The sequence below is a fragment of the Triticum dicoccoides genome, chromosome 3A (assembly GCF_002162155.2).
Source record: "Triticum dicoccoides isolate Atlit2015 ecotype Zavitan chromosome 3A, WEW_v2.0, whole genome shotgun sequence".
NCBI lineage: Eukaryota > Viridiplantae > Streptophyta > Magnoliopsida > Poales > Poaceae > Triticum > Triticum dicoccoides.
The window spans coordinates 732,177,826-732,202,472 of NC_041384.1; the positions used below are offsets into that span (position 1 = coordinate 732,177,826).

Consider the following 24,647-nt stretch of genomic DNA (forward strand, 5'->3'; position numbering starts at 1 on the left):
AAACATATAATAAATTTTAAGGAAACAAATAACAGACTTTAAAAAAAATCCAATTTTAAGGAAACAAATCAATCGATCCATCCAAATCAAACGATCCATCTCATCAATGCAATTTGCTTTAGGAAACATATAATGGATGTGAAGGAAACAAATAATAGACTATCCAAATCAATCGATCCATCCCATCAATGCAATTTGATTTAGGAAACATATAATAAATTTTAAGAAAACAAATAACAGACTTTAAAGAAAAATCCAATTAACTAATCTCTACTCTTAAAGGCCCCTCGATTGATTTTTGTCCCTCGCTTCCTTTCCCAACACTTATACAATGGAAGGAATTATAATCCACCTATTTGTTCTCCTATATATCCGTGCAGGCAACACAACATAAAGCGGTGAAAAAAACACTCACCTCGCACGTCCCCCTGCCTGCAATCCCGAAACGCCGCCATCGCTCCAGGCTCCAGCCTCCGCCGTCCTACATCTTGCCCCTCTCCAACCTCAGAGACCTCCGCCACCGCCGCCATCTCGGAACCCCAGTTCAGGGCAGGACTCAGAGAGGGTGTGGCTGTGGAGGACGCTGCCGCCGTCGCAGAACCCTAGGGCAGGGCGTGGTCGCGTTGCGGGCAGCGCGAGCGGCCGTGCGTCTCCCCCGTCAGGCTGTCCTCGGCAGGAACTCGGGACCTCCTCCTGACAGAGCTAAGGCCCTCCGAGGTCCAAGTCGCTGTGCGGCGTGCACAGTAATCTCCCCGGCCTACTCTGTCTTCACGTCAATGCTCATGTGCTCCGACCCTCCCCGACCCCTCCCAGCAAGCAGCAGAGTCTCTCGGGTTCGAGCTCCACCGGGCCGCCGGCGGCGGCGTCCATGTTCGTTGGGCGGAGCACAACGCTAGGTTTGAAATTCACCATGATGCTACTGATGAGGCTCTCCTTCTCCTTTGTTTCGTCTGGGTTTTTTCGTCCCCCCTCCCACCACCCCATCTCGTCTGGGTTTGAAATCAATAAGAGCAGCACAAAGTCTAGGTCCCTGTCTCGGTGGCAGACGGAAGGAGAAGAAGGATTGATATGTATGAGAATATTAATATTGAACTCTTAAAGTTAATGTGGCCCCGTTGCAACGCACGGGCGTTCTTCTAGTGAAGGTAGTAACTTAGACTAGTGTCATACAGTTACTCCCCACTATAACGGGTCAGGATCCTCTGCAGTACTGTACGGTGCTATAGGGTCATTGCCATGTGGACCCGGCCCCACATGTCATCCGCACTACAGCACCGTACATTACAGCAGAGGATCTCAACCCCACTATAACCAGCCTCATACTCCCAAACACCATGCATGCGGCCGGGAATCGTGTTCGGCGACCGGCCCCTCTTTTGCTGTCTGCGAGACGGTACCGATCGTTCGACCTACACCTTCCCGGCCGCTCGTCTTCCGAGTCCATTAACTGCTGCAACCCATCGACCGCCGTCTTCTCGTCTTCTGAGAGTCTCCATTAACATCAACCTTTCTCCAATCATTATGCCCAAGAGATATTTTACTTTTCACAAGTGTGGAGATGAAGTTTGAAAACTCCGATGCATTTTCCCCAATTGGTTGTCCATCACCATTGTACTCCACACGGATTGGTGGGACTGTCCCCAATCTATCATACACATTGTGCATTCTAGTGCGTTTTTTCCCCTTCTTCCCCTTCGTTTCTTGAACCAACTCATGGTCTAAACATGGAAAATAGTTAGTAGGCTATATATCATCCTTTAACTAACATGGAAAATAGCTATGTACCTTCATGCTCTTCAATGTTATCACTTGCCATGTCATCAACATCTCTAGTCATTTGGGACCTAAGAACTCGAGTTACATCAACAGCAGGCTTTTCTACGTTGCTCTACACATAACGAAACAAGATATGTAAAACTGAAGTAATAGATGCAATAAACAAATAAAAACATCACCTTCTTTCTTTTAGTTTGGCGCTGACTGGCTTTGCCTCCAGAAACTTCGTTAGCATCTGCAAATCTGAAAGACCCAAATCGTGCAAAGTCCTCACTGTTTCTTGCTTTAAAATTCGCTAGCCTCTCTTCCTCTCGTGCTTCAGCATTGTCTTCGTCTCTTCCTTTTTCCATTTTTTCCTGAAAAGAAATTTTATAGCACATTAGAATTGACACATTGGATATCAAGTATATAAGCATGTAACTGAAAAATTTAAGGAAAAGGCACACACTTTGGTTGCTGAACTGCAGGAACAAGTGTTCCATCTATATCCATCCTACTACGAGGTATATTTCTAACATCAACACTAAGATCTACATTGGCATCCAGATCAGCAATTGACATAGTAGGTGCATCATGGTGGTCAAAATCTTCATCTCCCACTTCAAACATATCATACAGGTCTCGTGGATGAGGAAAGCTTCTAACAGAATACCAATCTTTATCAAGCTTATCTTGCACATAGTACACTTGGGTTGCTTGAGATGCCAAAATGAAAGGTTCATCAGACTTCAGTAAATGCTTGAAGTTCACACGTGTGACACCAAGATCATCGACTTGAACCCACTTGTCTTGTGCACTGTTGTCAACCCAATCACATTTGAAAAGCACAATACTTCCTTTGTTGTTATAATTTAACTCAAGGATTTCAGTTATCACACCATAATATATTTTATTGCTGACCATAAGATTTTCATTATCTTCGCTTTTGGAAGACAAAATCTGAGATACAAGAGCAACCCCGCTGCTTTGGGTAGGTCTACCCTGATCATACGAATTTGTGTGGAAATTGTACCCATCTATGGTATAGCTATTACACTTCCCGTTAGCTAAAGTTTGAATCTCTTCAGAAATATCTTCACCACTCGCAATTAGTTGTGCCACATGGATCTTAAACCACTCATGGAATTTCTCATGGCGAATGCGACTAATCTCTAAGTTATTCCCGTGGCCAATCGAAGTTAAATAGGCATCATACTTGCTGCAGGAGTTAAGTATGCAAATTCAGCAATATGACAAATATCGTTCATAGGCTCAAATGATAGAAATTCTTAGAAATAAAATACCTCAAATATGAATCTATGTTATCATAATTAAACAAAACATGTCGATGTGCTTGCAGCCATGACTTGTGATCTAAGGTCACTATATGTTTTCCAGCCAAAAATCGACCCTTGTTGGTAAAAAATGGCATAGTAGATACATTGGTCTCAGGGGCGTCATTTCTGCATTTTCTGTTAAATCTAGTCTCACATCCATGTAAATAACGGGAGCAGAATGTAAGGCTCTCATCAAACACATAGCCCTCTGCAATTGACCCCTCGGGGTGGCTCTTGGTACGAACAAACCCCTTTAGCTTCATATTATACCTATATAGTATATAGGTAACATATATCAGATTATTTTGAAGAATAAGAAACCATATGATACCAAGAAAATGGGTTTATAGGGATGACCTTTCTACTGGGTACATGTTGTTGTACTTTACTAGGCCCCCTAGCCTCACTTGGGTTGGAATATGAACCATCAAGTGAACCATAAGATCAAAAAATGATGGCAGAAATATGGCCTCAAGAATGCTCAAGGTCTCAGCTATTTCTCCCTCTAGCTTCTCCATGTCACTTATGCTAATGACAGGAGAATATATTTGCTTGAAGAATCTACTGACGCGGACCAAGGCAACACTGACTTCCTTTGGCATTGTGTTCCGAACAGCTAGCAGAAGCAATTGCTGCAAAAGAATGTGATTGTCATGGCTCTTCAGCCCAACGATCTTTTTCTGCTTCACAAGGACATTCCGGCGTATATCAGATGCACAACCATCAGGGAACCTAGCTTCCTTACAAATTTCGCAAAACAGTTTCTTCTTTTCATTGTCCATGTCATAGGGTGCAGCAGGCAAATCAAATTGTTCACCTACTGGGACAGGTTGGAGAGCTTTTCTTATTCCAAGATGCTCTAGATCTCTACGAGAGCTATAATTATCTTTTGATTTTCGATCCATGCATAGAAGTATGTTAATTATATTTTCACATACATTCTTTTCAATGTGCATTGCATCAAGATTATGAGGCTGCAGCAAGTCTTTCCAGTATCTCAACCTAAACCATATGGATTTTCTTTTCCGAACCATTGGTGGTTCGCCAACCTTGCGCTTCTTGGTGGTTGTTTCCCGGAAGGGTCCTTTCCAAAAACAGTCTTCATATTTTCAGTGAGGGCCAAAACTTCCTCTCCGGTAAGTGGTACAGGTGTTGTCCCTAATTCCACACCATCAAAGGATTCTTCATCAAATCTGTATTCATGGTTAGGATCAAGAAACCTTCGATGACCCATATAGAAAAATTTCTTGCCTTCCTTCAACCGAAGAGAGCAAGTATGTGAGCCACACAATGGACAGCCAAATTCACCAGAGGTTACAATCCCAGATAGAGTGCATAAGCCTGGGAGGTCTGATGTAGTTGACAATACAGCAGCATGCAGGTTGAAGGGTTTACCGGTGGAGGCGTCATAGGTTCTAACACCCTCCTTAAAAAGTGAGTTCAAATCATCAATAAGTGGTTCAAGAAAGACATCTATATCTCCCCCAGGTGACCTTGGACCAGGAATTAGCAAAGAGAGGATGAAATTATGCTGCTTCATGCACAACCAAGGAGGAAGATTCAACGGAATTACTACAACAGGCCAGATACTATAGGATAACTTCATTGTCCTAAATGGATTAAAACCATCAGATACTACAAGCAGCCTCATGTTGCGACTATCTTTAGCAAAATCGGGATATTTGCCATCAAAGTCCTTCCAAACAGGTGCATCCGATGTATGCCTTATTAGTCCATCTCTTGTATGTTCTTCAGCATGCCATCTGCAGTCCGCTTCACTCTTTGGGGACACAAAAAGGCGTTGTAGCCTCTTCTTTATTGGAAAATAACGAAGAACCTTCTTTGGGACCTTGTGTACATGTTTCCCATCAAGACTATTCTTTTCAGATTTCCACCGAGAAGTTTTGCATGTAGGACAAATATCCTTATTTGCATGTTCCTTCCAGAACAAAATGCAATCATTCTCACATGCATGAATTTTTATATAACCAAGCTCAAGGCATTTTATCATCTTCTTAGCTTCATAAAAAATTTGGGTAGCTTTGCTGTTGGAAAGGCCTCTTTTAGCAACTCTAGCAGTATGTCAAAACTTTTATCACTCCAACCTCCAAGAGATTTTGCATGGAGTAACCTAACAACGAAATGTAGCTTTGAGAAGGTTGTGCACCCTGGATAAAGCTCCTCCCTATCATCAGCTATGAATTGTCGGAAAGCATCTTCATCTTTCTTCTTTTTCTTCTCTAGAAAAGGGTCAACGCCCTCAGGCTCAGCATCCTGGTGACTTGGATCCTCCCCACTACTATCACTAAAATCCCCATTTTGATGTGCTATATCTTGAATCATTTCAAGCATCTCATCATAGTCATCTAGGTCAATCTCCTCTTGAAAATTATCAGGTTGAACCTCATCATGGTCACTCTCGGATGCAAGAGGTGATGATGCCTCCCCATGATATATCCATCTTTTGTACCCACTAATAAACACATCGCATAACAAGTGCTCATAGACAACACTAGCTTCAAACCAACAACAGTTCAAGCAAATTCTACAAGGACATAGTATAGTGTTCCCTCTTGCTGAATGAGTAAAAGCAAAATCTATGAATTTCTCTACCCCGTCTATATATGCTTGTGTATTTCTAGCTTTATCCATCCAACTCTTGTCCATTCTTGACCAGTTTCACTAAAATTGCCTAACATGTGAAAGAAAGTTTACTTCTATTAATGAAAAAATCTAGTAACAAATTGCATATCATCAATATCTAGTACAGGCGACAAGAAATACAATACGAAGAAGAAATGCCATCACACAACAGAATATAATTAACCGAAACATGTAATTTCAAAAAATACAAAAACCAAAATAGCAGCAAGAATGTCATATATGTCATAAAAGCATAGCACATGTTCTGTCCACATCTCCTATTTCGCAAAGCACAAACAAATATGGTACTACTTTGGGGCATCAACTAAACAAGCAGACTTAAATAACTAGCTTTATTTCATCTCAAATTAAATGAACTCCAAAGCTCAATGAAACAACTTAGTCAGGTGTCAACGAATCTAATTAAGCTATGCACTTGTTAATCACCAATGGTCCCTGTTCTTTGATCTGAAGGGCTAATAACAGTAGCAGTTTTTGTTCGTAGAAGTTCAGTAATAACATTGCACTTGCAGCAGAAGTGTTCTGAAGGGCTACAAATGAACTCCAAAACATCAGTAATAACTTGTTCGTTCAGTAATAACAGTAGCAGTGTTCTGAAGGGCTACAAATGAACTCCAAAACTAGCTTTCTTTCATCCCAAATTAAATGATTTTGTTTTTTTGCTGTTATTACACCAAAGCAATTAAAAATTGATGTTTTGTTCTAACTGACGGAATAGTTCAGTGCTGCACATTCAGAACAAAAGAAGGCACACAAATTGCTACCAAACCTCACCTGTCCAATGAAGTACAGGAGGCAGCGATGTCCAGGGAAAGGATGTTCAGCAGGCAAAGCTGCTCGCTGGAGAGGAGGGCCAACATGTGGTCTGCTGCTTCGGGGGCTTGTGGAGGAGGCGGACCCGTCACTTGATGCTTGGTGAAGCCTGCTCGGGGAGGAAGTGCACGAGCGTAGTACGTAGTTGCTGCGACGAAGCCCTTCCACGGAGGATGGTGTCCGCCGGTGGTGTGGCTTGGCGATGACGATGGTGGCCGGCGGGGTGCTCGGAGGTGCCGCTCTGGAGTGGGGTGACCACGGCAGCAGGATGCAGTGGCTCTTGGGGCGGCGGAGGGGCGGAGTGTCTGCCACGCATGATGGGGGGCGACGGTGGCAGCGGTTTGCTGGTTGGAGGGCCTCCGCCGGTGGTGGATAGTTGGGGGCGGCGGCGGCTTGCGGTCCAGTGGAGGGCGGATTGGGGTGCGCGGCGGCCTGCGGTGGTGAGGGGCTACGCCGGCGGTGGGGGCAGGGGAGCTACGTTGGCGCGCGGTGGTCGAGCGCAGAGGCGGCTGCGCGGTGCGCGAACTAGCTAGGTTTCGGGGCGGCGGCGGCGGGGGATCTGCTGGATGCAGTGGATTTGGGGGTGGCGTGTTGTGGATCTGGTCGTGGGAGGGCCGGCGCTAGTATTTCTCAATGGGCCAAAATATTCGTCAAGCCGCGCGCTTTTTTTCCTCTCTGGCGCGCGCTTATTAGGGTCGTTTTCCTGTTTCACGCCAAAGACGGTCTCCGGCATGGGCCGGCAGATTATGGGCCGAGATTTTGTTCTCCCGGCAGATTTTGTGTCGTAAAGTGTACCGACAGTGCAGATGCCGTTGTTATTAAAGTTCTCCCGGCAGTTTTACTGCCCTAACACGTTTCTAGCGGCAGTAACACATGTCCCGGCAGTTAGTTTGCCCTTAAATAGGTTTTTCTCCCGGCAGTTAACTGCCCCCAATCAAGTGTTGTGGTGTAGTGCCCCCTTATGCCACGCCCCCTATGGCCGGCCTCCTCCCTCTCCCTCCTTTATATACGTGGGCAAGGCACCCCTTGTAGACACAACAATTGTTCCAAGCGGTGTGCGGCGTCTCTCTCCACAGTTTGCTCCTCCAGTCATAGCATCGTAGTGCTTAGGTGAAGCCCTGCGCGGATCACATCACCATCACCGTCACCACGCCGTCGTGCTGACGAAACTCTTCCTCGACCTCTGCTGGATCTAGAGTTTGAGGGACGTCATCGAGTTGAACGTGCGCAGAACTCGGAGGTGTCGTACGTTCGGTACTTGATCGGTTGGATCACGAAGACGTTCAACTACGTCAACCGCATTAGCATAACGCTTCCGCTTTCTGTCTACGAGGGTACGTGAACACACTCTCCCCTCTCGTTGCTATGCATCTCCTAGATAGATCTTGCATGATCGTAGGAAATTTTTTTAATTACTACGTTCCCCAACACACTCCACCAGGGAGGAACCTGAAGTCTGTACCACCATACTTCACACTTGCCCTCAATACTTTTGGGCTTGAACCGCTCACATTGGTCCAACTATTCTGGTCCTTACCAATTGGTGAGACATTAAGGAACACCGTGGTGTCCTGTGGCACTGTGCTCTGCCATATGAACTTGGAGTCGTGAAGGTAAGGTAACGTACTCGAGAAACGACATGTTCCCTCCCCATGCACACAAGGTTAATGAGCAACAATTAACATAATAAATAAATAGTGTACATGGGTCAACTGATGCAGAGATCAAGGTGAAATGATCTAATTCACTGATAGAGTAGAAGTGGGTCAATGGATCATAAAAAATATATGAATGAAAAAGGTCCTTGCACATATCTACATAAGTTCAACAATCGAGATAATACCAAACTCAAATAGAAACTAATTGGGAATACATGCAAATTTTGGGGGGTGGGTTTATTTGTTTTCTAATCCATTTTGTATCTCTTTAACGGATCCATGAATATAAACGTGGGATATTCTTTGGATGTGATGGCACGTGATAAAATTAACTTAGTTGCTAAATACAAAGTAACACTCGAGCATTAACACACATTACAATATAGACATATAAGACATGAAATAGAATACTCTCTCCACCTCCGCGATCGGATGCACTCGTTGATTAAATTGACATGGCCACGTAGAAACAAAAACAAATTAAGGAACAAAAACAGTAGCTTCCAACACAAGCTCGGTCCTACGACGAGCCGTGATCCCATACGCTTCACTCATATCAAGCGTCTCTGGGTTCCCACCTTCAGGAAGCTTCCAGTCGAAGTGATAGAGAAGGCTTGCAAGAGCCATTTCGATGTTTGACACTCCAAACATCATACCGGGGCACATTCTCCGTCCAGCGCCACCTGGGAGGAACCTAAAGTCCGTACCACCATAATCAACCTTTTCACCGTCAAACCTCTTGGGCATGAACTCGCTCGCGTTAGTCCAGCTCTTCTCGTCCCTACCGATTGCCGACACATTCACGAATACAGTGGTGCCCTGTGGAATATCATAGCCCATGACCTTTGTTTGCTCAGTGCAAAGCCTCGGCATGAGTAGCGGCACCGGTGGATGCAACCTAAAGGTCTCCTTGATGACCATTTGTAGGTAGTGGAGCCGGCCGTCGATGTCGGCCTCAGTCACCTCGGTCTTGCCATGGAGGACTCGCCGGACTTCGGACTGAGCGGCGGCCATTATGTGTGGGCTCCTCATCAGCTCAGACATTGCCCAGATTGTTGTCGTGGCTGTCGTCTCCGACCCTGCAGCGAAAAGATCCTGGTGACACACACAGAAATATGTGAGACCGAAATATCATGTAGCAAGCAAAATGTGGTAACTAGCACGGTTTAAAATTTCAGTAAAAGTTCGAGTAATTATGGTGGGTAATGGAATATTTGTAACATTCAAATTTTGCACCATACTAACCTAATTTTAAGTACATTAGGCAAAATTCAACGGAATTAATAACATTTTCATCGAAAACCAAAAGATTTTTTGAAATTCCAGTAAGATCCCAAAATAATCTAGTGCCAACTTTATATATATATATATATATATATATATATATATATATATATATATATATATATATCAACTATTGCCAAAAAATTGTACTACTGAAATTTTAACGCAAAAACCTAACTGGCGACCGTTCGATGGGAGAGCAATGCATTTCGAACGATTTTCCTGGCAGTTTTAGTTGTATCGGGTGTGAAAGTTTCTTTTGAACAACATGTCATTTTTTGGGAGGATAGCAGGTCTGAGCCTTCACTCCAGAAAATGCCATGTTCTTATGAAGATACTACCACCGTGACCAACTAAAACTGTCATCAAAATGCCAACCCTCCCAGTGGACGGTCGCCAGATAAGGGGGTCCAATTTTAAACCATGGTCTTGGGTAGCTAGTGGTGACTGGTGACTCACAAAGAGGACGCCGCTGATGTTTTCATTGGTGAGGGCGACGCCGCCAATCCCGCCGTCCATCTGGAACCGGAGCAGAGTAGTGAGTATGTCACCCCTCTGCTCACATCCGGCATCATTGTCGTCCTCGCCCTCCATAGCCGTTCTGTGATCGCTGATCATGGCGTCCATGATGGAGTGGATCCTCCGGTGTACCTCCCACGTCGCCCCGAGAGCCCGGCCACCGATCGCCCGGGCGAGGCGCGACGCCGGGAACAGGTCGATGAGGTTAAACCCGGACATGAGGTCCAACACCCTGTCCAGCTCCTCCAGGTACGCGTCCCGCTGCACGCACCTGTCGCCCACGGACGCCCTCATGACCACGTCGTTCATCATTACCTTTAGCATGTCACCGACGTTGACGATGCGACCGGCGCCGGCGACGGACAGCACAAGCCTCGCCGCCTCCTCCTCCCGGACATGGCGGAACGACCGGACGCGCCTCGGGCTCAGCAGCTCCACGGCGCAGAGCTTCCGGAGGGCCTTCCAGTGCCGGCTGTCGTGGCGCGCGAAGGAGATGTCCTCGCCGCCGTAGGTGAAGATATCTGCCGTGGCATACACGGGGCGGTCGGCGAAGGCGGCGTCGTGCACCTTCATGACCTCCCTGGCCGCCTCCGCGGAGGAGAGCACGAGCGTCGGGACGTGGCCAAGGCGGAGAAGCATGACGGGGCCGTGCTGACGAGCGAGCCTGTGCATGGCCTGGTACGGAATGGCGCCGAGCAGCAGGTGCATGTGGCCGATCACCGGCAGCACCCATGGGCCGGGAGGCAGGTTCAGGCGGCTAGCAGAGGCTCGCATGTGCTTGAGCTTGACGAGTATGGCCATGACAAGGATGCAGAGCAAAGTGTAGCACACGAGCTGGGTGTGTTGGGTTTCCGCCATTGGACCTACCTCGATCGTGGTCGTATGAGCTGAAGATTCAAGATCCGTTTATATAGGAGAGGACGACAAGGAGTAAACAACGCAAGAGTCCATTGAGTGCAGGCAATGGAACTCCATAGGGAAGAGACTAATTTGCTGGCATTGTTTCTGAGCTTAATCTAAGACATGATGCAGCTACATTGGGACAACAGTTGAACAATGCAAGAATTGATTGTGCATGGGCAATGGAAATCCATAGGGAAGAGACGACCGTGGCTGACTGGCTGGCATATGATGCAGCTACATTGGGACAACATTTAAACAATGCAAGAATCGGTTGAGCACAAGCAATGGAGATCCATAGAGAAGAGACGACTCGTGGCTGGTGAGCTTAATCTAACATATGATGCAGCTACATAGCGACAACAGTTAAACAATACGTACAAGAATAAATTAGGCAATGGAGATCCATCGTGGCTGACTGGATGGCATTGCGCGCTAGTAAGATATGTTGTTTTTATATTGCTTGACTTTCTACCTATATGCATTGTACTGCGTCATTTCAGACAGGACAAAATGAAGCTGAGATAGCATCCAGAAGTTCGTTGTTCCCATGTGTTGGTGATTCTGAAACAGCATCTAAGTGCTACGTTCTCTTCCTATTTCGGTAGGATGCAAAATGGCCGGATCAACTTTTAGTATTGCACTGCCAAGAATATACTCTCATGATTACGTGGATCTTGCTATTTCTGCAACTAGGCATCAGTGGACTGGAATTTTCAAAGCAGCAGAAGACGCGTGGGATACTGGATCTCTATTGGATGATCAAAACGAAAAAAAAAAGTAATATGGGCCTCTCTCAACTACTGCTCCATACAAAGAACTGAGCTCCATCAAATGATTAGGTAGGAATTACTCCAGCACTAGTAGAACGCCCATACCCTCACGTTAGGGTTTCTCTCCCCTCGGGCGACGGCGACGCCGACACCGACACCGTAGGGATCTCTTCTCCCCGGCCGTTCACTCCTTGCCGGCGATCGCTGAGGCCTTGGGACCTACCGCTCGCGAAACTCAAATCTCGAGCGAGTGCATGATGGATTCGACCGCATCTAGATCAACTACGGCTACATCCGATCCGGCTGCAATGATGGAGGAACTTGGCCTGAAGGAAGATGATCTGGTTGACGTTGTGGTGGAAGACACAGAGCTGCCGAAGGAAGCGACGCGCTGGATGGCACTGGCTAGGGTTCACACAGAGAAAACATATAGCCAATATTGGTTCTATAGAAACATGAGAGTGGCCTGGGATCTAGCTCAAGAGGTAAAGATCAGACCGCTAGAAGATAATCTGTATTCGATGCAATTCTCTTGCCTAGGTGACTCGGAGAGGGTTATGGGAGATGGCCCTTGGACCTTCAAAGGGAAAGCGGTAGTTCTGTCGGAGTACGACGGTTTCACAAAGCCGTCGACGATCAAGCTTAACAAACTGGACATCTGGATCCAGATTCATGACCTCCCAGATGGCTTTTTTTTTCAAGGTCAAAGCTTTGTCTGCTAATGTGGGAGAATTCATATATGCTGAGCCTAGATCTCCGGATTTTGAAGGTAACTTCGCGAGAGTTCGCGTTAGGATCGATGTCACTAAACCTCTGAAGAACGCAGTTTCGTTGGTAATAAGAAGAAGGAATCTGTGGAGAGAGTCATCTTCAGAGTCAAATATGAAAGATTGCCGGATTGGTGTGCAGTTTATGGACAGCTAGGTCACCAACACAAAGAATGTGGAGACGGGGTTCATGCCCCAAAGGCGCTAGTATTCAAAGACATAAAGGTCATGTGGTTTAAAGGACCTGGCAGTGAACCGAGTGATAGCGGCAGCTCTGGAAGAGTCCGTGGTAGAGGCCGTTCTGGAAGAGGAAGAGGGCGTTCTTCTAGCAGTCGTGGCCCCTACGACGAACAGTATGAGGAGGAACGGGAACACCAAGATAGAGATGTAGCAATGGCGGATGTTGATCGTAACAGGAAGAGGGGGCTAATGATCCGAAACCCACACTCCCAACTTCTTCAGTGCAACTCACCAAGCAATTGTTTCTGCCATCACCTGCAGTGCCTCTTAGTCCCCCTCCTAAACAGGATCTGAAGAGATCAAAATCCACCCTTTCCACTAATGAGTCAGCTTCGGAGAAGAGTGCAACTCTGATCAAAAACCCTGATGCGCATTTGGCGGGCTCCCAAACGGGGCCGCGCCTAGCGCAATGAGTCTTCTATGTTGGAACTGCCGTGGAATTGGCAAAGCCGCGACAGTCCGAGAGCGTAGCGATCTAGCGAGGCAGTTTGCCCCCTCTATTGTTTGTATTCTTGAAACTCAGATATAGGGCAAGAGGGTTGAGAGTTTGGCTGATAGTCTAGGCTACAATAAAAGTTTTGCAGTTAGCAGTTCTGGTAGAAGTGGTGGTCTTGGGATTTTTTGGAATGATGAAATAAAAGTGGAAGTTATTGGAGATTTTAATAAGGTTCTTCACATCCATGAACATGATGGCGTGGGACAAAGAAGCTAAGCCCAAGTAGATGCTTTCAGGGAAGCAATCGGTACATGTGGTCTATCAGATATTGGATATTTTGGCTCCAGTTGGACATTTGAAAAAAAGGTCGCAGGGGGCAGCTACACTCGGGTGAGGCTGGACAGGTGTCTGGTGAATCCAGAATGGGCACTGGCCCTTGCATCATCAGCGGTATCGCATAAGAGCACAGCAAGTTCAGATCACCTCCCCATCCTTCTACAGTTATGTGAGCTGCATGCATGCACAGTGGGCCCCAGGCCTTTTAAATATGAAAGGATGTGGGAAAGGGATGAAACACTATTCGTAACTGTGCGTGATCGCTGGAGTATGCAGGAGGGGGAAACGGTCGATGCCCTATGTGCAAAACTAGGGGGGTTGGCGGGAGACTTGTCGGCGTGGGACCGCAATCATTTTGGGTCCGTGCGCCAGGAGATTCGCCAACTGAAAAAACAGCTGGAGATTATGCGCTCCGCGCCTGAGCGATCGGCCCGAAAAATGCTAAAACCAAGGTGGCTGACAGATTGGTCGAATTGTTCCATAGAGAAGAGCTGCTATGGCGCCAGAGGGCCCGGCTGGATTGGCTAGTCCACGGCGATAAAAATACCTATTTTTTCACCTGAGAGCGAGCAGACGCCGTCGGAAGAATCAGATTAAAGCTTTGCAGTGGGCGGATGGGCAGTTGACCGAGGACAGGGGGAGATGAAGGAGTTGACCACTAAATTTTACAAAAACCTATATAGATCCGAGGGGGTCCAGGACATGGATAGGGTACTGGATTCAGTGCCCATTAAAGTTACGCTGGCGATGAATGATCTTCTGAATGCTCCTTACATGCATGAAGAAGTAAAACATGTGTTGTTTCAAATGTTTCCAACCAAAGCCCCCGGCCCTGACGGATTCCCTGCCCACTTTTTCCAGCGTCATTGGGATGTTTATGGGTAGGATGTAACGAAAGTGGTCCTTAAAATTATGGATGGGACTGAGTCAGCAACATGCATTAACAACACAATCCTGGTCCTTATTCCTAAGGTAAAAAAAACCCACGCTCCTTGCGCAGTTTCGCTCTATAAGTTTATGTAACGTGCTTTACAAGATTGCGCCCAAGGTGGCCTCAAACAGGCTCAAACAAATACTGCCAGATATAATATCAGCAGAACAGTCAGCTTTTGTTCCAGGGAGACTGATCACGGACAATATCATAACGGTGTATGCGTGTCTGCATTTTATGAAGAGGAACAAGGCAAAGAAAAACCAGTCATGTGCCTTAAAATTGGATATGATGAAGGCTTATGACCGGGTTGAATGGGCTTATCTCCAAGCCATCATGCTCAAATTGGGGTTCAACAGAAGGTGGGTGGATATTGTAATGGGCATGGTTACCTCCATAAAACTCTTAGTCATGTTCAACGGAAAGAAACTAGAGGAGTTCAATCCATCATGTGGAATCCGACATGGTGACCCAATATCACCATACTTGCACTTGTTAGTAGCAGAGGGCATGTCGTGCCTTTTAAAATCACAAAGTGGGTCATCAAATTTGAATGGGATTCAGGTGGCGCCCCAGGCACCACCAGTTAACCCTCTCTTATTCGTTGATGACAGCCTGCTGTTCTTCAAGGCCAATAGTGTGGGTGCTATAGAGGTAGAACAGTTGTTGGAAGTTTATAGTCAAGCTTCAGGTCAGCGAATCAACTATAACAAATCTTCAATACTTTTTAGCGAAGGAGTTCCCGAGAGCACTCGCAATGAAATAAAAGGTACGCTCAATGTTCCCAATGAAACATTGAATGAGAAATATTTGGGCATGCCATCTGACATAGGGAACTCAAAAAATGGGGCCTTCAAGTATTTAAAGGACGGATTGTGGAGAAAAATTCAAGGTTGGATTGAGAGAACATTGTCAGCAGTAGGGAAGGAGGTATTGGTCAAATCAGTTTCCCAGACAGTGCAAGTATTTTCCATGTCATGTTTCAAACTCCCTAGGGGGCTATGTGAGCACCTCAATATGCTGATAAGGAAATTTTGGTGGGGGCACAAATGGCCAACGAAAACCTCATTGGGTCTCATGGGAAGCAATGACACAGCCAGAGAGCATGGGAGGCTTGGGCTTCAAAGATTTTGAACTTTTCAACCTTGCCATGTTGGCCAGGCAGGCATGAAGAATATTGCAGGATCCCGACTCTCTGAGTGCGTGAATTCTGAAGAGTGTATATTTCCCACATACATCTATACTGGAGGCCTCCCTTGGGAACCATCCGAGTCAGATATGGAGGGCCATAGTGGAGGGCCGGGATATTCTGAAACTTGGACTGATCAAGCGAATAGGAGATGGAGAGAGTACTAACATCTGGAATGACAATTGGCTTCCCCGGCCGGAGATGATGAGACCGTACGGCTATCGAGTAAGCAACCCTCCCAGCATAGTCTCCGAACTAATCAACACTACTAATGCTTCGTGGAAGAGACCCGTGATTGAAGCTACATTCTTGCCCTTTCATGCAAAAGTTATCATGGGTATCCCGTTATGTATTGCTGTTATGCTGGACTTTTGGAGCTGGGCACATGAGAGCACGGGACAATTTACAGTCCGGTTGGCCTATAACATGTTGGTTTCTACAAAGCAAAGGCGAGAAGCGTGGTTAGAGGGCTCGGCTACATCATCCAGCAATCACGTTGATGAAGCTTCCTGGAAGTCTCTTTGGAAAACTGTAGTCCCCTCAAAAGTACGCATGTTTCTATGGCGCTTATCAAAACAATCTCTGCCGACCGAGGATGTGAGGGCTCATAATCATATGTCAACGACTAGCTCTTGCGGCCTTTGTGGAGCTCCCGACTCCTGGCGTCACTCCCTCCTTGAGTGCACGGTCTCCAGATGCATTTGGGCGTTGGTAGATGAGGACTTGGGTTGCAGTCTGGTAGCATCAATAGAGATGAGAGCGAAGAGCTAGCTCTTTGGACTTATGGACTCGCTATCGCGCGAGAAGTTCACATTGTTGTCGGTCACCTTGTGGGCGACCTGGACTTCAAGGGGGAAGGCTATCCATGAATCCATGTTCCAAACGCCTCGGGCGATGAAGGAGTTTATAGTTCGTTTCATGGCTGATCTGGGAACGGCTTCTCTTCCTGGAAAGGTTTCCCTAGCGGCTGTGACTTCTTCTAATGCTCCTGTACCAAGGCCGAAGGCACCCCCTGCTAGCTATGCTAAGATCCATGTTGATACGGCGGTAAGATTTCAGAGAGGAGGTGCAGCGGCAGCCATATGTAAAGATAGCCAAGGGGTCTATCTGGGGAGCTCATCCCTTGTCATTGCGGGAGTATGCGACCCATCGACACTCGAGGCTATAGCATGTCGTGAGGCTATTGCTCTAGCAGAAGATCTGAATGTACAACAATTTGTTGTGGCTTCTGACTGTAAACAAGTGATTGGCGACATTGCTAGGGACAGCCAGGGTCCATATGGGGCTATAATTAGAGAGATAAAGTTGAGATCATCACCACTTCTTTGTAACTTCACTTTTGAGAGTCGAGCTGTCAATTTCGAAGCTCACAAGTTAGCTAAGTTTTCTTTATGTTTACCACCAGGGCGTCATGTGTGGCTTGGCCAGTCTCATGATCAACGTTGTATCCCACACATTGTGGAGTTTGATTAATAAAGTTGGCTTTACCTCTTAAAAAAATCAAATGATTAGGTTACTTATGGTGGAATCGTTGTTTGATTTTATTTTTTCTCCTCTAGGAGAGGTGGGGAAGGGAGTCGGTGCACGCGTGGCGTATAATCCCTTCATGTCAGGAGAAAACAGTGATGAAGAAAATATTTTGACCGTTCCAACGACCTTGAATATCCATCCATCCTGGCGGACTTTTTTTAGAAAAGGAGGATTACCCCCGGCCTCTGCATCAGAGTGATGCATGCAGCCCTTTGTTAAGTGTCCGAAAAGTCTGTGATCCAGAACAAGCTCGCTTAGAGTTAAAGAAAAATAAAACAAAAGTATAATATGCCACAACCGGTGAAACTAGGACGAGATGACTAAACACCTATCCTATTACTGGACCACCATCTAAACTGGTTGTAGATATCCCGAGCTACCATCTCCGATCAGGCAGACCAAATAACCAAAGGCTCACTGGCTTCCACGGAATTGAGTAATGACCACATACGGATCCAATCAATGGCCCTGTAGATAACTTGCAAAAACATTATACAAGTTTGTCTGTTAAAAATCATGTCATTTCTATAGTTCCATATAGCCCAAAGTAATGCATATACTCCTATCTGAATATGTCTCACAAAATTTGTCTCTCCTCCATTTAGCCACGTCCCAAATAACGTGTGAATACTATTTGGAGGGGTGATATTAAAGGGTATATAAACTAAGTGCCATAATAGTTTGGCCAACGGACAATCGAGAAAGAGATGTTTGATGGTTTCATCATGAGTACAAAAGCTACTACCCTCCCAATTATGTTTTGCCAAGTTATTCTTAGTCAGAACCATCTCCTTGTGAACAAACCACATGAAGACTTTGATTCTTAATGGGACTTTGATCTTCCAAATATGTATCGATTTCGGAATTAGACCAAAATCATTGAGGTCCAAATACATAGATTTCACTAAGAAAATGCCATTCATAGTTTGCTAATTTCCAGTGAATACTATCAGGCTCATCAGAGAGGTTCACATCCATCAACCTTCTGACCAGAAGTAGTCATGCTTCCCATCGGTCTCCTACAAAAGATCTCCGGAATTGAATATTTAGAAGGTTGGATTGTAACAATGTAGCAATGTAAGCCTCCTTACTCTATACAATCTTATAGAGAGATGGATGTTGTGTAGTAAAGGTGTCTCCCCTAACCACGTATCCTCCCAAAATCTCGTTGAAATACCTTTTCCAATGATGAATTTAGTTCCATCGAAGGAAGCTACTTTCGTTCTCATCAAGCCCATTAAAAATGGTGAATCATTGGGTCTAATAGTAACCTGGGCCAAGGTCTTGATTGTAAGTACTAATTACGTAAAAAATGTACCCACGTGCCTTCGGTTTCCACAAAAACCTTTTACAACCATTTACTGAGCAGACATTTGTTCTTTACGTCTAAATTCTCAATCGTAAGACCACCCTGGTCCTTCGGCCTACAAATGATGTCCCATTTAGTAAGCGTGTACTTCCTCTTTATTTCATCACTCTGCCAAAAGAATCATGATTGATAGATGTTCGGTCGTTTCCTTACCCCTACAGGTACCTCGAAGAAGGACAAGAGGAACATCGGCATACACGTGAGCACTGAGTTTATTAATATTAGCCGACCCCCATATGACATAAGCTTGCCCTTCCAGCAGCTTAGTTTTTTTTCGAATGGATCTTCAATACACTTCCACTCCTTGCTAGATAGCTTGCGATGGTGAATTGGTATGCCCAGATAACTAAATGGTAGGGCACCTAGTTCACATTCGAATAGTTGTTTATAAGCATCTTGTTCATCTTTGGCTCTCCCAAAATGAAACAATTTTCTTTTGTTAAAATTAATCTTTAATCCCGACAACTATTCAAATAGGCATAGAGCAAGCTTCATATTTTTGGCCTATGCCAAATCATATCCATCCTGGCGGACTGTGTAGCTAGGCAGGCATGCCCAGCGCAGGCATCCATGCTCCAAATCGGCGATCAAGGAATTACACCGGGATGAATCCGCTGGTTGGATCAAGACCCATAGCCGCTGGGAAGTAGATGGGATCTAAACACTTCGTTAGCCAAAATCTATTATGCACATCTTGGTCGATGCATGTTTATGCCACCATTATGTGATGCATGGGAATGAAGAACTGGCATTCGGCCATTATCAGTACTACCTTCGTCCAGGTTTATAGGTCTTCTTTGTAGTTTGTGTCAAATTTGACCAAAGATTTAACTAACTAACTGTTAATGCATGTCAACAAAAATTATATCGTTGGATTCATATTTGAACATAGTTTTTAATGATATAATTTTTTGTGACATGCATGAAACATTTTATTAGTTCAATCTATGATCAAAATGTGACACGAAATACAATGGCGACCAATAAACCAGAACCGAGATAGTAGTTGCTAATATACTGACAAGAACTAATAACAAATGAACCCACAAAAAACAAAACAAAAAGCACCTGCTTAGGTGAAAATATTCAGATGTGAACCAATCGAGCATCAATTCAAGCAGCTGATTTCAAATGAGAGGCATCCATGTGTTGGTAAGATGACTTTGCAAGCATTGACCAATATAGTGTGTTCTATTTTTAAGCATAGACTAGGAAATATGCCCGTTCATCACAACGGGAGATGAGAAAAAAAATCTGGTAGTGTATCAATTCTTATATCAGTTGATATGATCCAGGATTGACCAGTTCGACAAAGACGTCCAACACTGCAGCACTCGAATGGTGTCAACCGACGATCAGGATGCACATGCCAAAGTCTAACAAAAGGTACATATGAGACGCGCATTTTCTTAGAGTAAAAAAAAGAATTATCTATTGCATAAATGGGATGAGGCTTGATTTGGCACCATCCCGCCGCGCCCGATTTTCATCTCCCGCCATCTCCACCTGTGTTGCTCCCTCGCATGTGAGCTACATATACCTTTTGCACCGCACTCTGCCTGGCTCACTGGAACTGCCGATTTGAGGATTTTCAGTGAGTCGGGCTCTAGGCTGCTTTAAGGTTTGTGCTGATGCGAGTCAGCCCATCCCGTCTGCAATCAAACGCGGTTTTCTTGGCCCAACTTGGCCTGGTTGGAGGTAATGTGGGCTACCAAACACACCATTGGGCTCTCCATCATTGCATGCCAGACATCGCCTTTGCCCACTCACTAGATCGCTGGAGAAAAACATACGCCAAGGCAACTCACTAATCTCTCCCAAGTGCGTGCTTCTATTTGCTCTAATCCTCATTACAAACTCCCAAACTATATAAGTAGGGTTTTGAATTTTAAGATTGTTACAATTGATTATTAGATTAATGTAATTTTCTGTTTGAGAATTGGATTAATGCTATTTTCTAAATTTTGAGGTGTTTTTTCAGTTTTGCGGATCATTTTTTTACATTGTTCAATTTTGTTATATTTAACTAGTATTTCCTGTGAAACGTTTCATTTTGGTAAGCATAATTTGATATTTAATTACCCGCAAAAAAATTGATATTTGATACTTTTGGTTGTCGAGTGTGTTATTCTTATGTATATTATTCTTTGATAACTGTTTGTATGTGATGTACACGTGGACATGGGGACATTTTTGTCCTAGGTCCGCCCCTAGCAGTGCCTCTCGGAAAGACAAAGATTTGCTTCTGTGAGAGACACCTCTCGGAAAAGGAAAAAAATATTATTATTTGCTTTCACAGGAGGCATATTTGCTTCTCGTGGAGGCAAATATTTAGTTCCGCGAGAGGCACAACTATGCCTCTCGAAAAGAAAAGAAAAGAAACATGTTTTTTGCTTCCTTCTGAAGCACAAATGTACTTCTCGTGGAGGCACAGTCCTGCAGCCTCTCGGAAAAGAAAAGAAAGTTAGAAAGAACCATGCTTCCAGCTCATTGTTTTATCCTCCAGTTTTTTTCGTGAAAAAAAGTTTGCCAAAACCTATTAACATGGGGGTCTAGTTTCGAAGATCTCGACACGAGAAATCCAACGCTGAAAACGGTTCGAATTTGGACGCTCGGTTTAACAAATAAAATGTTTTGAATAAACAAATCTACAAAAAAATATGAAAACTCGTAGGTTATGACAAATGGCGCACATGCTATGCGCCACTTGTCAACCCATGAGAAAGCAGGGCTGATCTTGGCAAGGAGTATCCCTTAATTATAGATCTCCGACAACTCGTATAGTCGCTTGTGAATTATGTTCGTGCGTATCAGGGCCAATCCTATTCGCCGAGCTCACCGTACGAACAATTTTTGGCCAGCCCAATTAGGGCCCAAATAGGGCTTCCCGATTTTGGGACGGTTCTGGAACATTCCCATACATGTTCTCAAAATAAATGGAACCTTTTTTTCATGTTTCTTTTTTTATTTCCTTTTTTCATATTCATTCATTTCATGTTAGTCTATATTTTATTTTTATTTTTTTTATTTTTGAACATCTTTTTTAATATTTGTGAACATTTTTAAAATTCAGGAACATTTTCTATGTAATCGTGAACGTTTTTGAAATTCATGAATATTTTATGTAAACTCGTAAGCATAATTTCAAATTTTTAGAATTTTTGTAATTTGCTATTTCCTGAAATTCGTGAATACTTTCTCTACATTGACAACATTCTTTTGGAAGTTGTTTTCTTAATGAGTGAACATTTTTTTTAATCAAAAAATATTTTTGGGAACAATTTTTTGAGTCAATGAATATGTTTTTTTTTGCCGACTATTTTTGTAATGTATGAACTTTTTCATAATTGTAAACCTTTTGTTGGTAGTAACGGGCAGGCCTATTTACCACAGTAGCGGTATTCTGCTTCTTCTCGCCTTTTTTCTGGCCTATTTCTATTTTACTTATGTCTTTAACATGGTTTTGGGTATTCTTTTTTTTCTTTTCCTTTTTCTTTTTTCTTTTTCTTTTTCTTTTTCTTTTTCATTTTCTATTTTCATTAGGTGATTTGTTTTTCTTTATACAAATTCAAGAACTTCTAAAAATATCGTGAATGTTTTTCTTAAATCCGTGAACCTTTTCCTAAAATTCGTAAACTTGTTTTCAGTTACGCATCCATTCCATTCCCAAGCAGCGCCACGACTCCTTAGCCTCTTTGCCTTATATTCAACCCACAATTCAAATGCGAGCCAAGTTCTTCATGCACACATGCAATCACACACCCCTTCCATTCCATTCCGAGGTAGCGCCACTACTTCTTAGCTTCTTCGCAGTATATCTAGCCCACAATCCAAGCGTCATGTTTTGCAGCATGCAAAGCTCCTTCCACCTTGCATGTGAAGGATCTCTTTTAATTAGCTCACACCAAAAAACATTGTTGAACATCTTTAAATTGGTGAGAATCAGTATAAGGAAGCCATCTGGGATTATTTAACACGAAATATCCATAGGCACTAATACATCGGTGGAACAGGCCCAATAGCTAGAACGCAGGCCAAGGCCCAATACCGTTTAATTACCCGTTTCGGAACATAGAAATATTTTAGAACTTATTTTTGTTCACAACAATTAGCTAGATGTCTCAATTGGTCATTGTGATGCCCAATGTATGCGGGACTTCTTAGGTTCGAATCTCTCTTCTCCACCTTATGTTTAGTTTGAATCCTTGGTTTTGCAATTTTTTTGGTTGATTTTAGTAATATTGTTCGCTCGTGTAGCAGGCCTAACATGGAGGCCCAGCGGTGCGACGTGAGATGGACAAAATTCCCGTTAGAAGCCCATGTAGCCCAGCCAGATGGACAAAAAAAAACTAGTACCACCTCGTATATATATATATGGTGAATGGACAAAAAATTAAGAGAAACGCACCTTACTTTATTGGTATGTATGTATGGATACCCAGGCTAAATATTTACAAATCACATCCAGTTTCTATTGATGGGCGTACTATGAGTGTCAAGCAAAGATAAAAGTGAGTGGGATACCTGCTAAAGAAACAAAACATCATCGATCCCGACATGTCTCCTCTTGGCTGCTCTGCAAGTGAAACAACCACACACTCTGTGCTGCAATGCAATAGGACGAGGGATATTTGGAATTCGCTAGGCGTCTAGCTAAGTAGCGATGGGGAGCTGGTTGGTGCCTTCAGTTTGTGTAGCGTGCAAATTGCGCATATGAAACAAAGATCTTCGACTTTGGTGGCTACAACTATTTCCTGGACTCTATATATGGCTTCGAAAAGCTTTATTCCACCTATCATGGCTGCCAAAACAATTGCAGATAATGTTCAAGTATAGACGCATAGAACTCGTGGGGCAGTTTCTTTTGTTGTTTCTTTCCTCTTTCTTCTTCTTGTCTCCTACCCTGCCTCCGTCTTTGTAATTCTATACTATTCCCATTGTGCGTGTAAAAATTGTGTTGGACAAGGTTCTCCATGCATGCCATCCGTTTCTAATTAATGAAAAGGTAGGGGCCTCCCCTTGTGAAGTTGCTGAAAGAATACTATGTATGTTCTAGCAACATAGCTGAGAATTATGTGCTCTAGTATGATATGAGTCAGAAAATTTTCCCATCACCTCTGCTATGCATCGATACTATATCATCAAAACAAAATTCTAGTATTGTGAAACCTTCAATTCATACATATTTTATCAATGAAGATTCAAACCATAAATTCAATTGATGCATTACAAATGAAGACACATCAAACAAGCACTCATGCAGATAACAAGCTGTAATTTATTAATATATTCGACACCTGACATATATATGATCTTCAATAAAAGTATTTATTCCTATTCATTTGCTATGGTGCCAGCAAATTATTCATAACAGCTTTCTCTCAGTAAAAAGGTGCACGCTGAGGGATCCCCTTTCGGCGGTGACGAATAACCCTTGGTGGAGATGGTTTTTCCTTGCAATAATCTGCATCGCTGCAACTCTCTTCATTGTTTCCAGTATTTCCACTTGTGTTACTGCAATCTGTATCATCATCCTTTCTTGTATAGTCAATAAAATCTCTAGTTGGAATGTTTGTCCTCATATCCTCTTTGATTCCTTTAAGCTGCCAAGAAAATGTCCAGTCAAAAATAAGTAAACGTTAAAGGAACCAATTACATGGGGTAACTTTTCAATAGTTACACATTAGTTTAGTAGCTTACGTTGCAACCCAAGGAGCAGAAGCGGAATGGGTCAAGAAGAGCACGATTGCAACTCTCACAATTGTATGATGATGATGATGCCTTGACCGCAGAAACACCACAACCACGTTGTTGTGGTCGCTCATTAAGAAAAACAACTGTTGCACTGTTGATCACATATGTTTGTACATCATTGATATCAAGTACATCTTTTAACTCGGCAACCCTGACCACATCATGGTATGACGACCGCCTTATCTACAATATTTCATAAGTTAATTCATGTTGGTCATGACACAAAGGTACATCGATCCACTTTTTCACTAAAGATAATACATGTGTGATGATAAATAGATTTTTAGATGATCACTTACACTAAGTACTTTTTGACATATGTTCCATAAATATGATGTAAAAATACTCTTGCATAATCAGTGGCGGAGACAGGGTGCCAGCAGGGGCCCTGC

The 24,647-nt window shown here is 44.0% G+C and overlaps 2 protein-coding genes across 2 annotated transcripts in view; both read right to left on the minus strand.

Annotated features, from left to right (window-relative positions):
* Positions 1 to 8,707: 8,707 nt before the first annotated feature.
* Positions 8,708 to 10,888, minus strand: LOC119273551 (zealexin A1 synthase-like). The gene is made up of 2 exons (XM_037554675.1): positions 9,971 to 10,888; positions 8,708 to 9,322 (listed from the first exon to the last, which is right to left on the minus strand). The coding sequence occupies exons 1-2, from the start codon at positions 10,886 to 10,888 to the stop codon at positions 8,708 to 8,710; spliced, it is 1,533 nt and encodes a 510-aa protein (XP_037410572.1).
* Positions 10,889 to 23,695: 12,807 nt separating this feature from the next.
* Positions 23,696 to 24,647, minus strand: part of LOC119273552 — a 1,570-nt gene continuing 618 nt past the window's right edge. The window contains exons 2-3 of the mRNA XM_037554676.1: positions 24,202 to 24,438; positions 23,696 to 24,104 (exon numbers count right to left, since the gene is read on the minus strand). Coding sequence (XP_037410573.1) covers positions 23,883 to 24,104; positions 24,202 to 24,438 — 459 coding nt within the window. The 3' untranslated portion in view covers positions 23,696 to 23,882. The remainder of the gene's footprint in view (positions 24,105 to 24,201; positions 24,439 to 24,647) is intronic.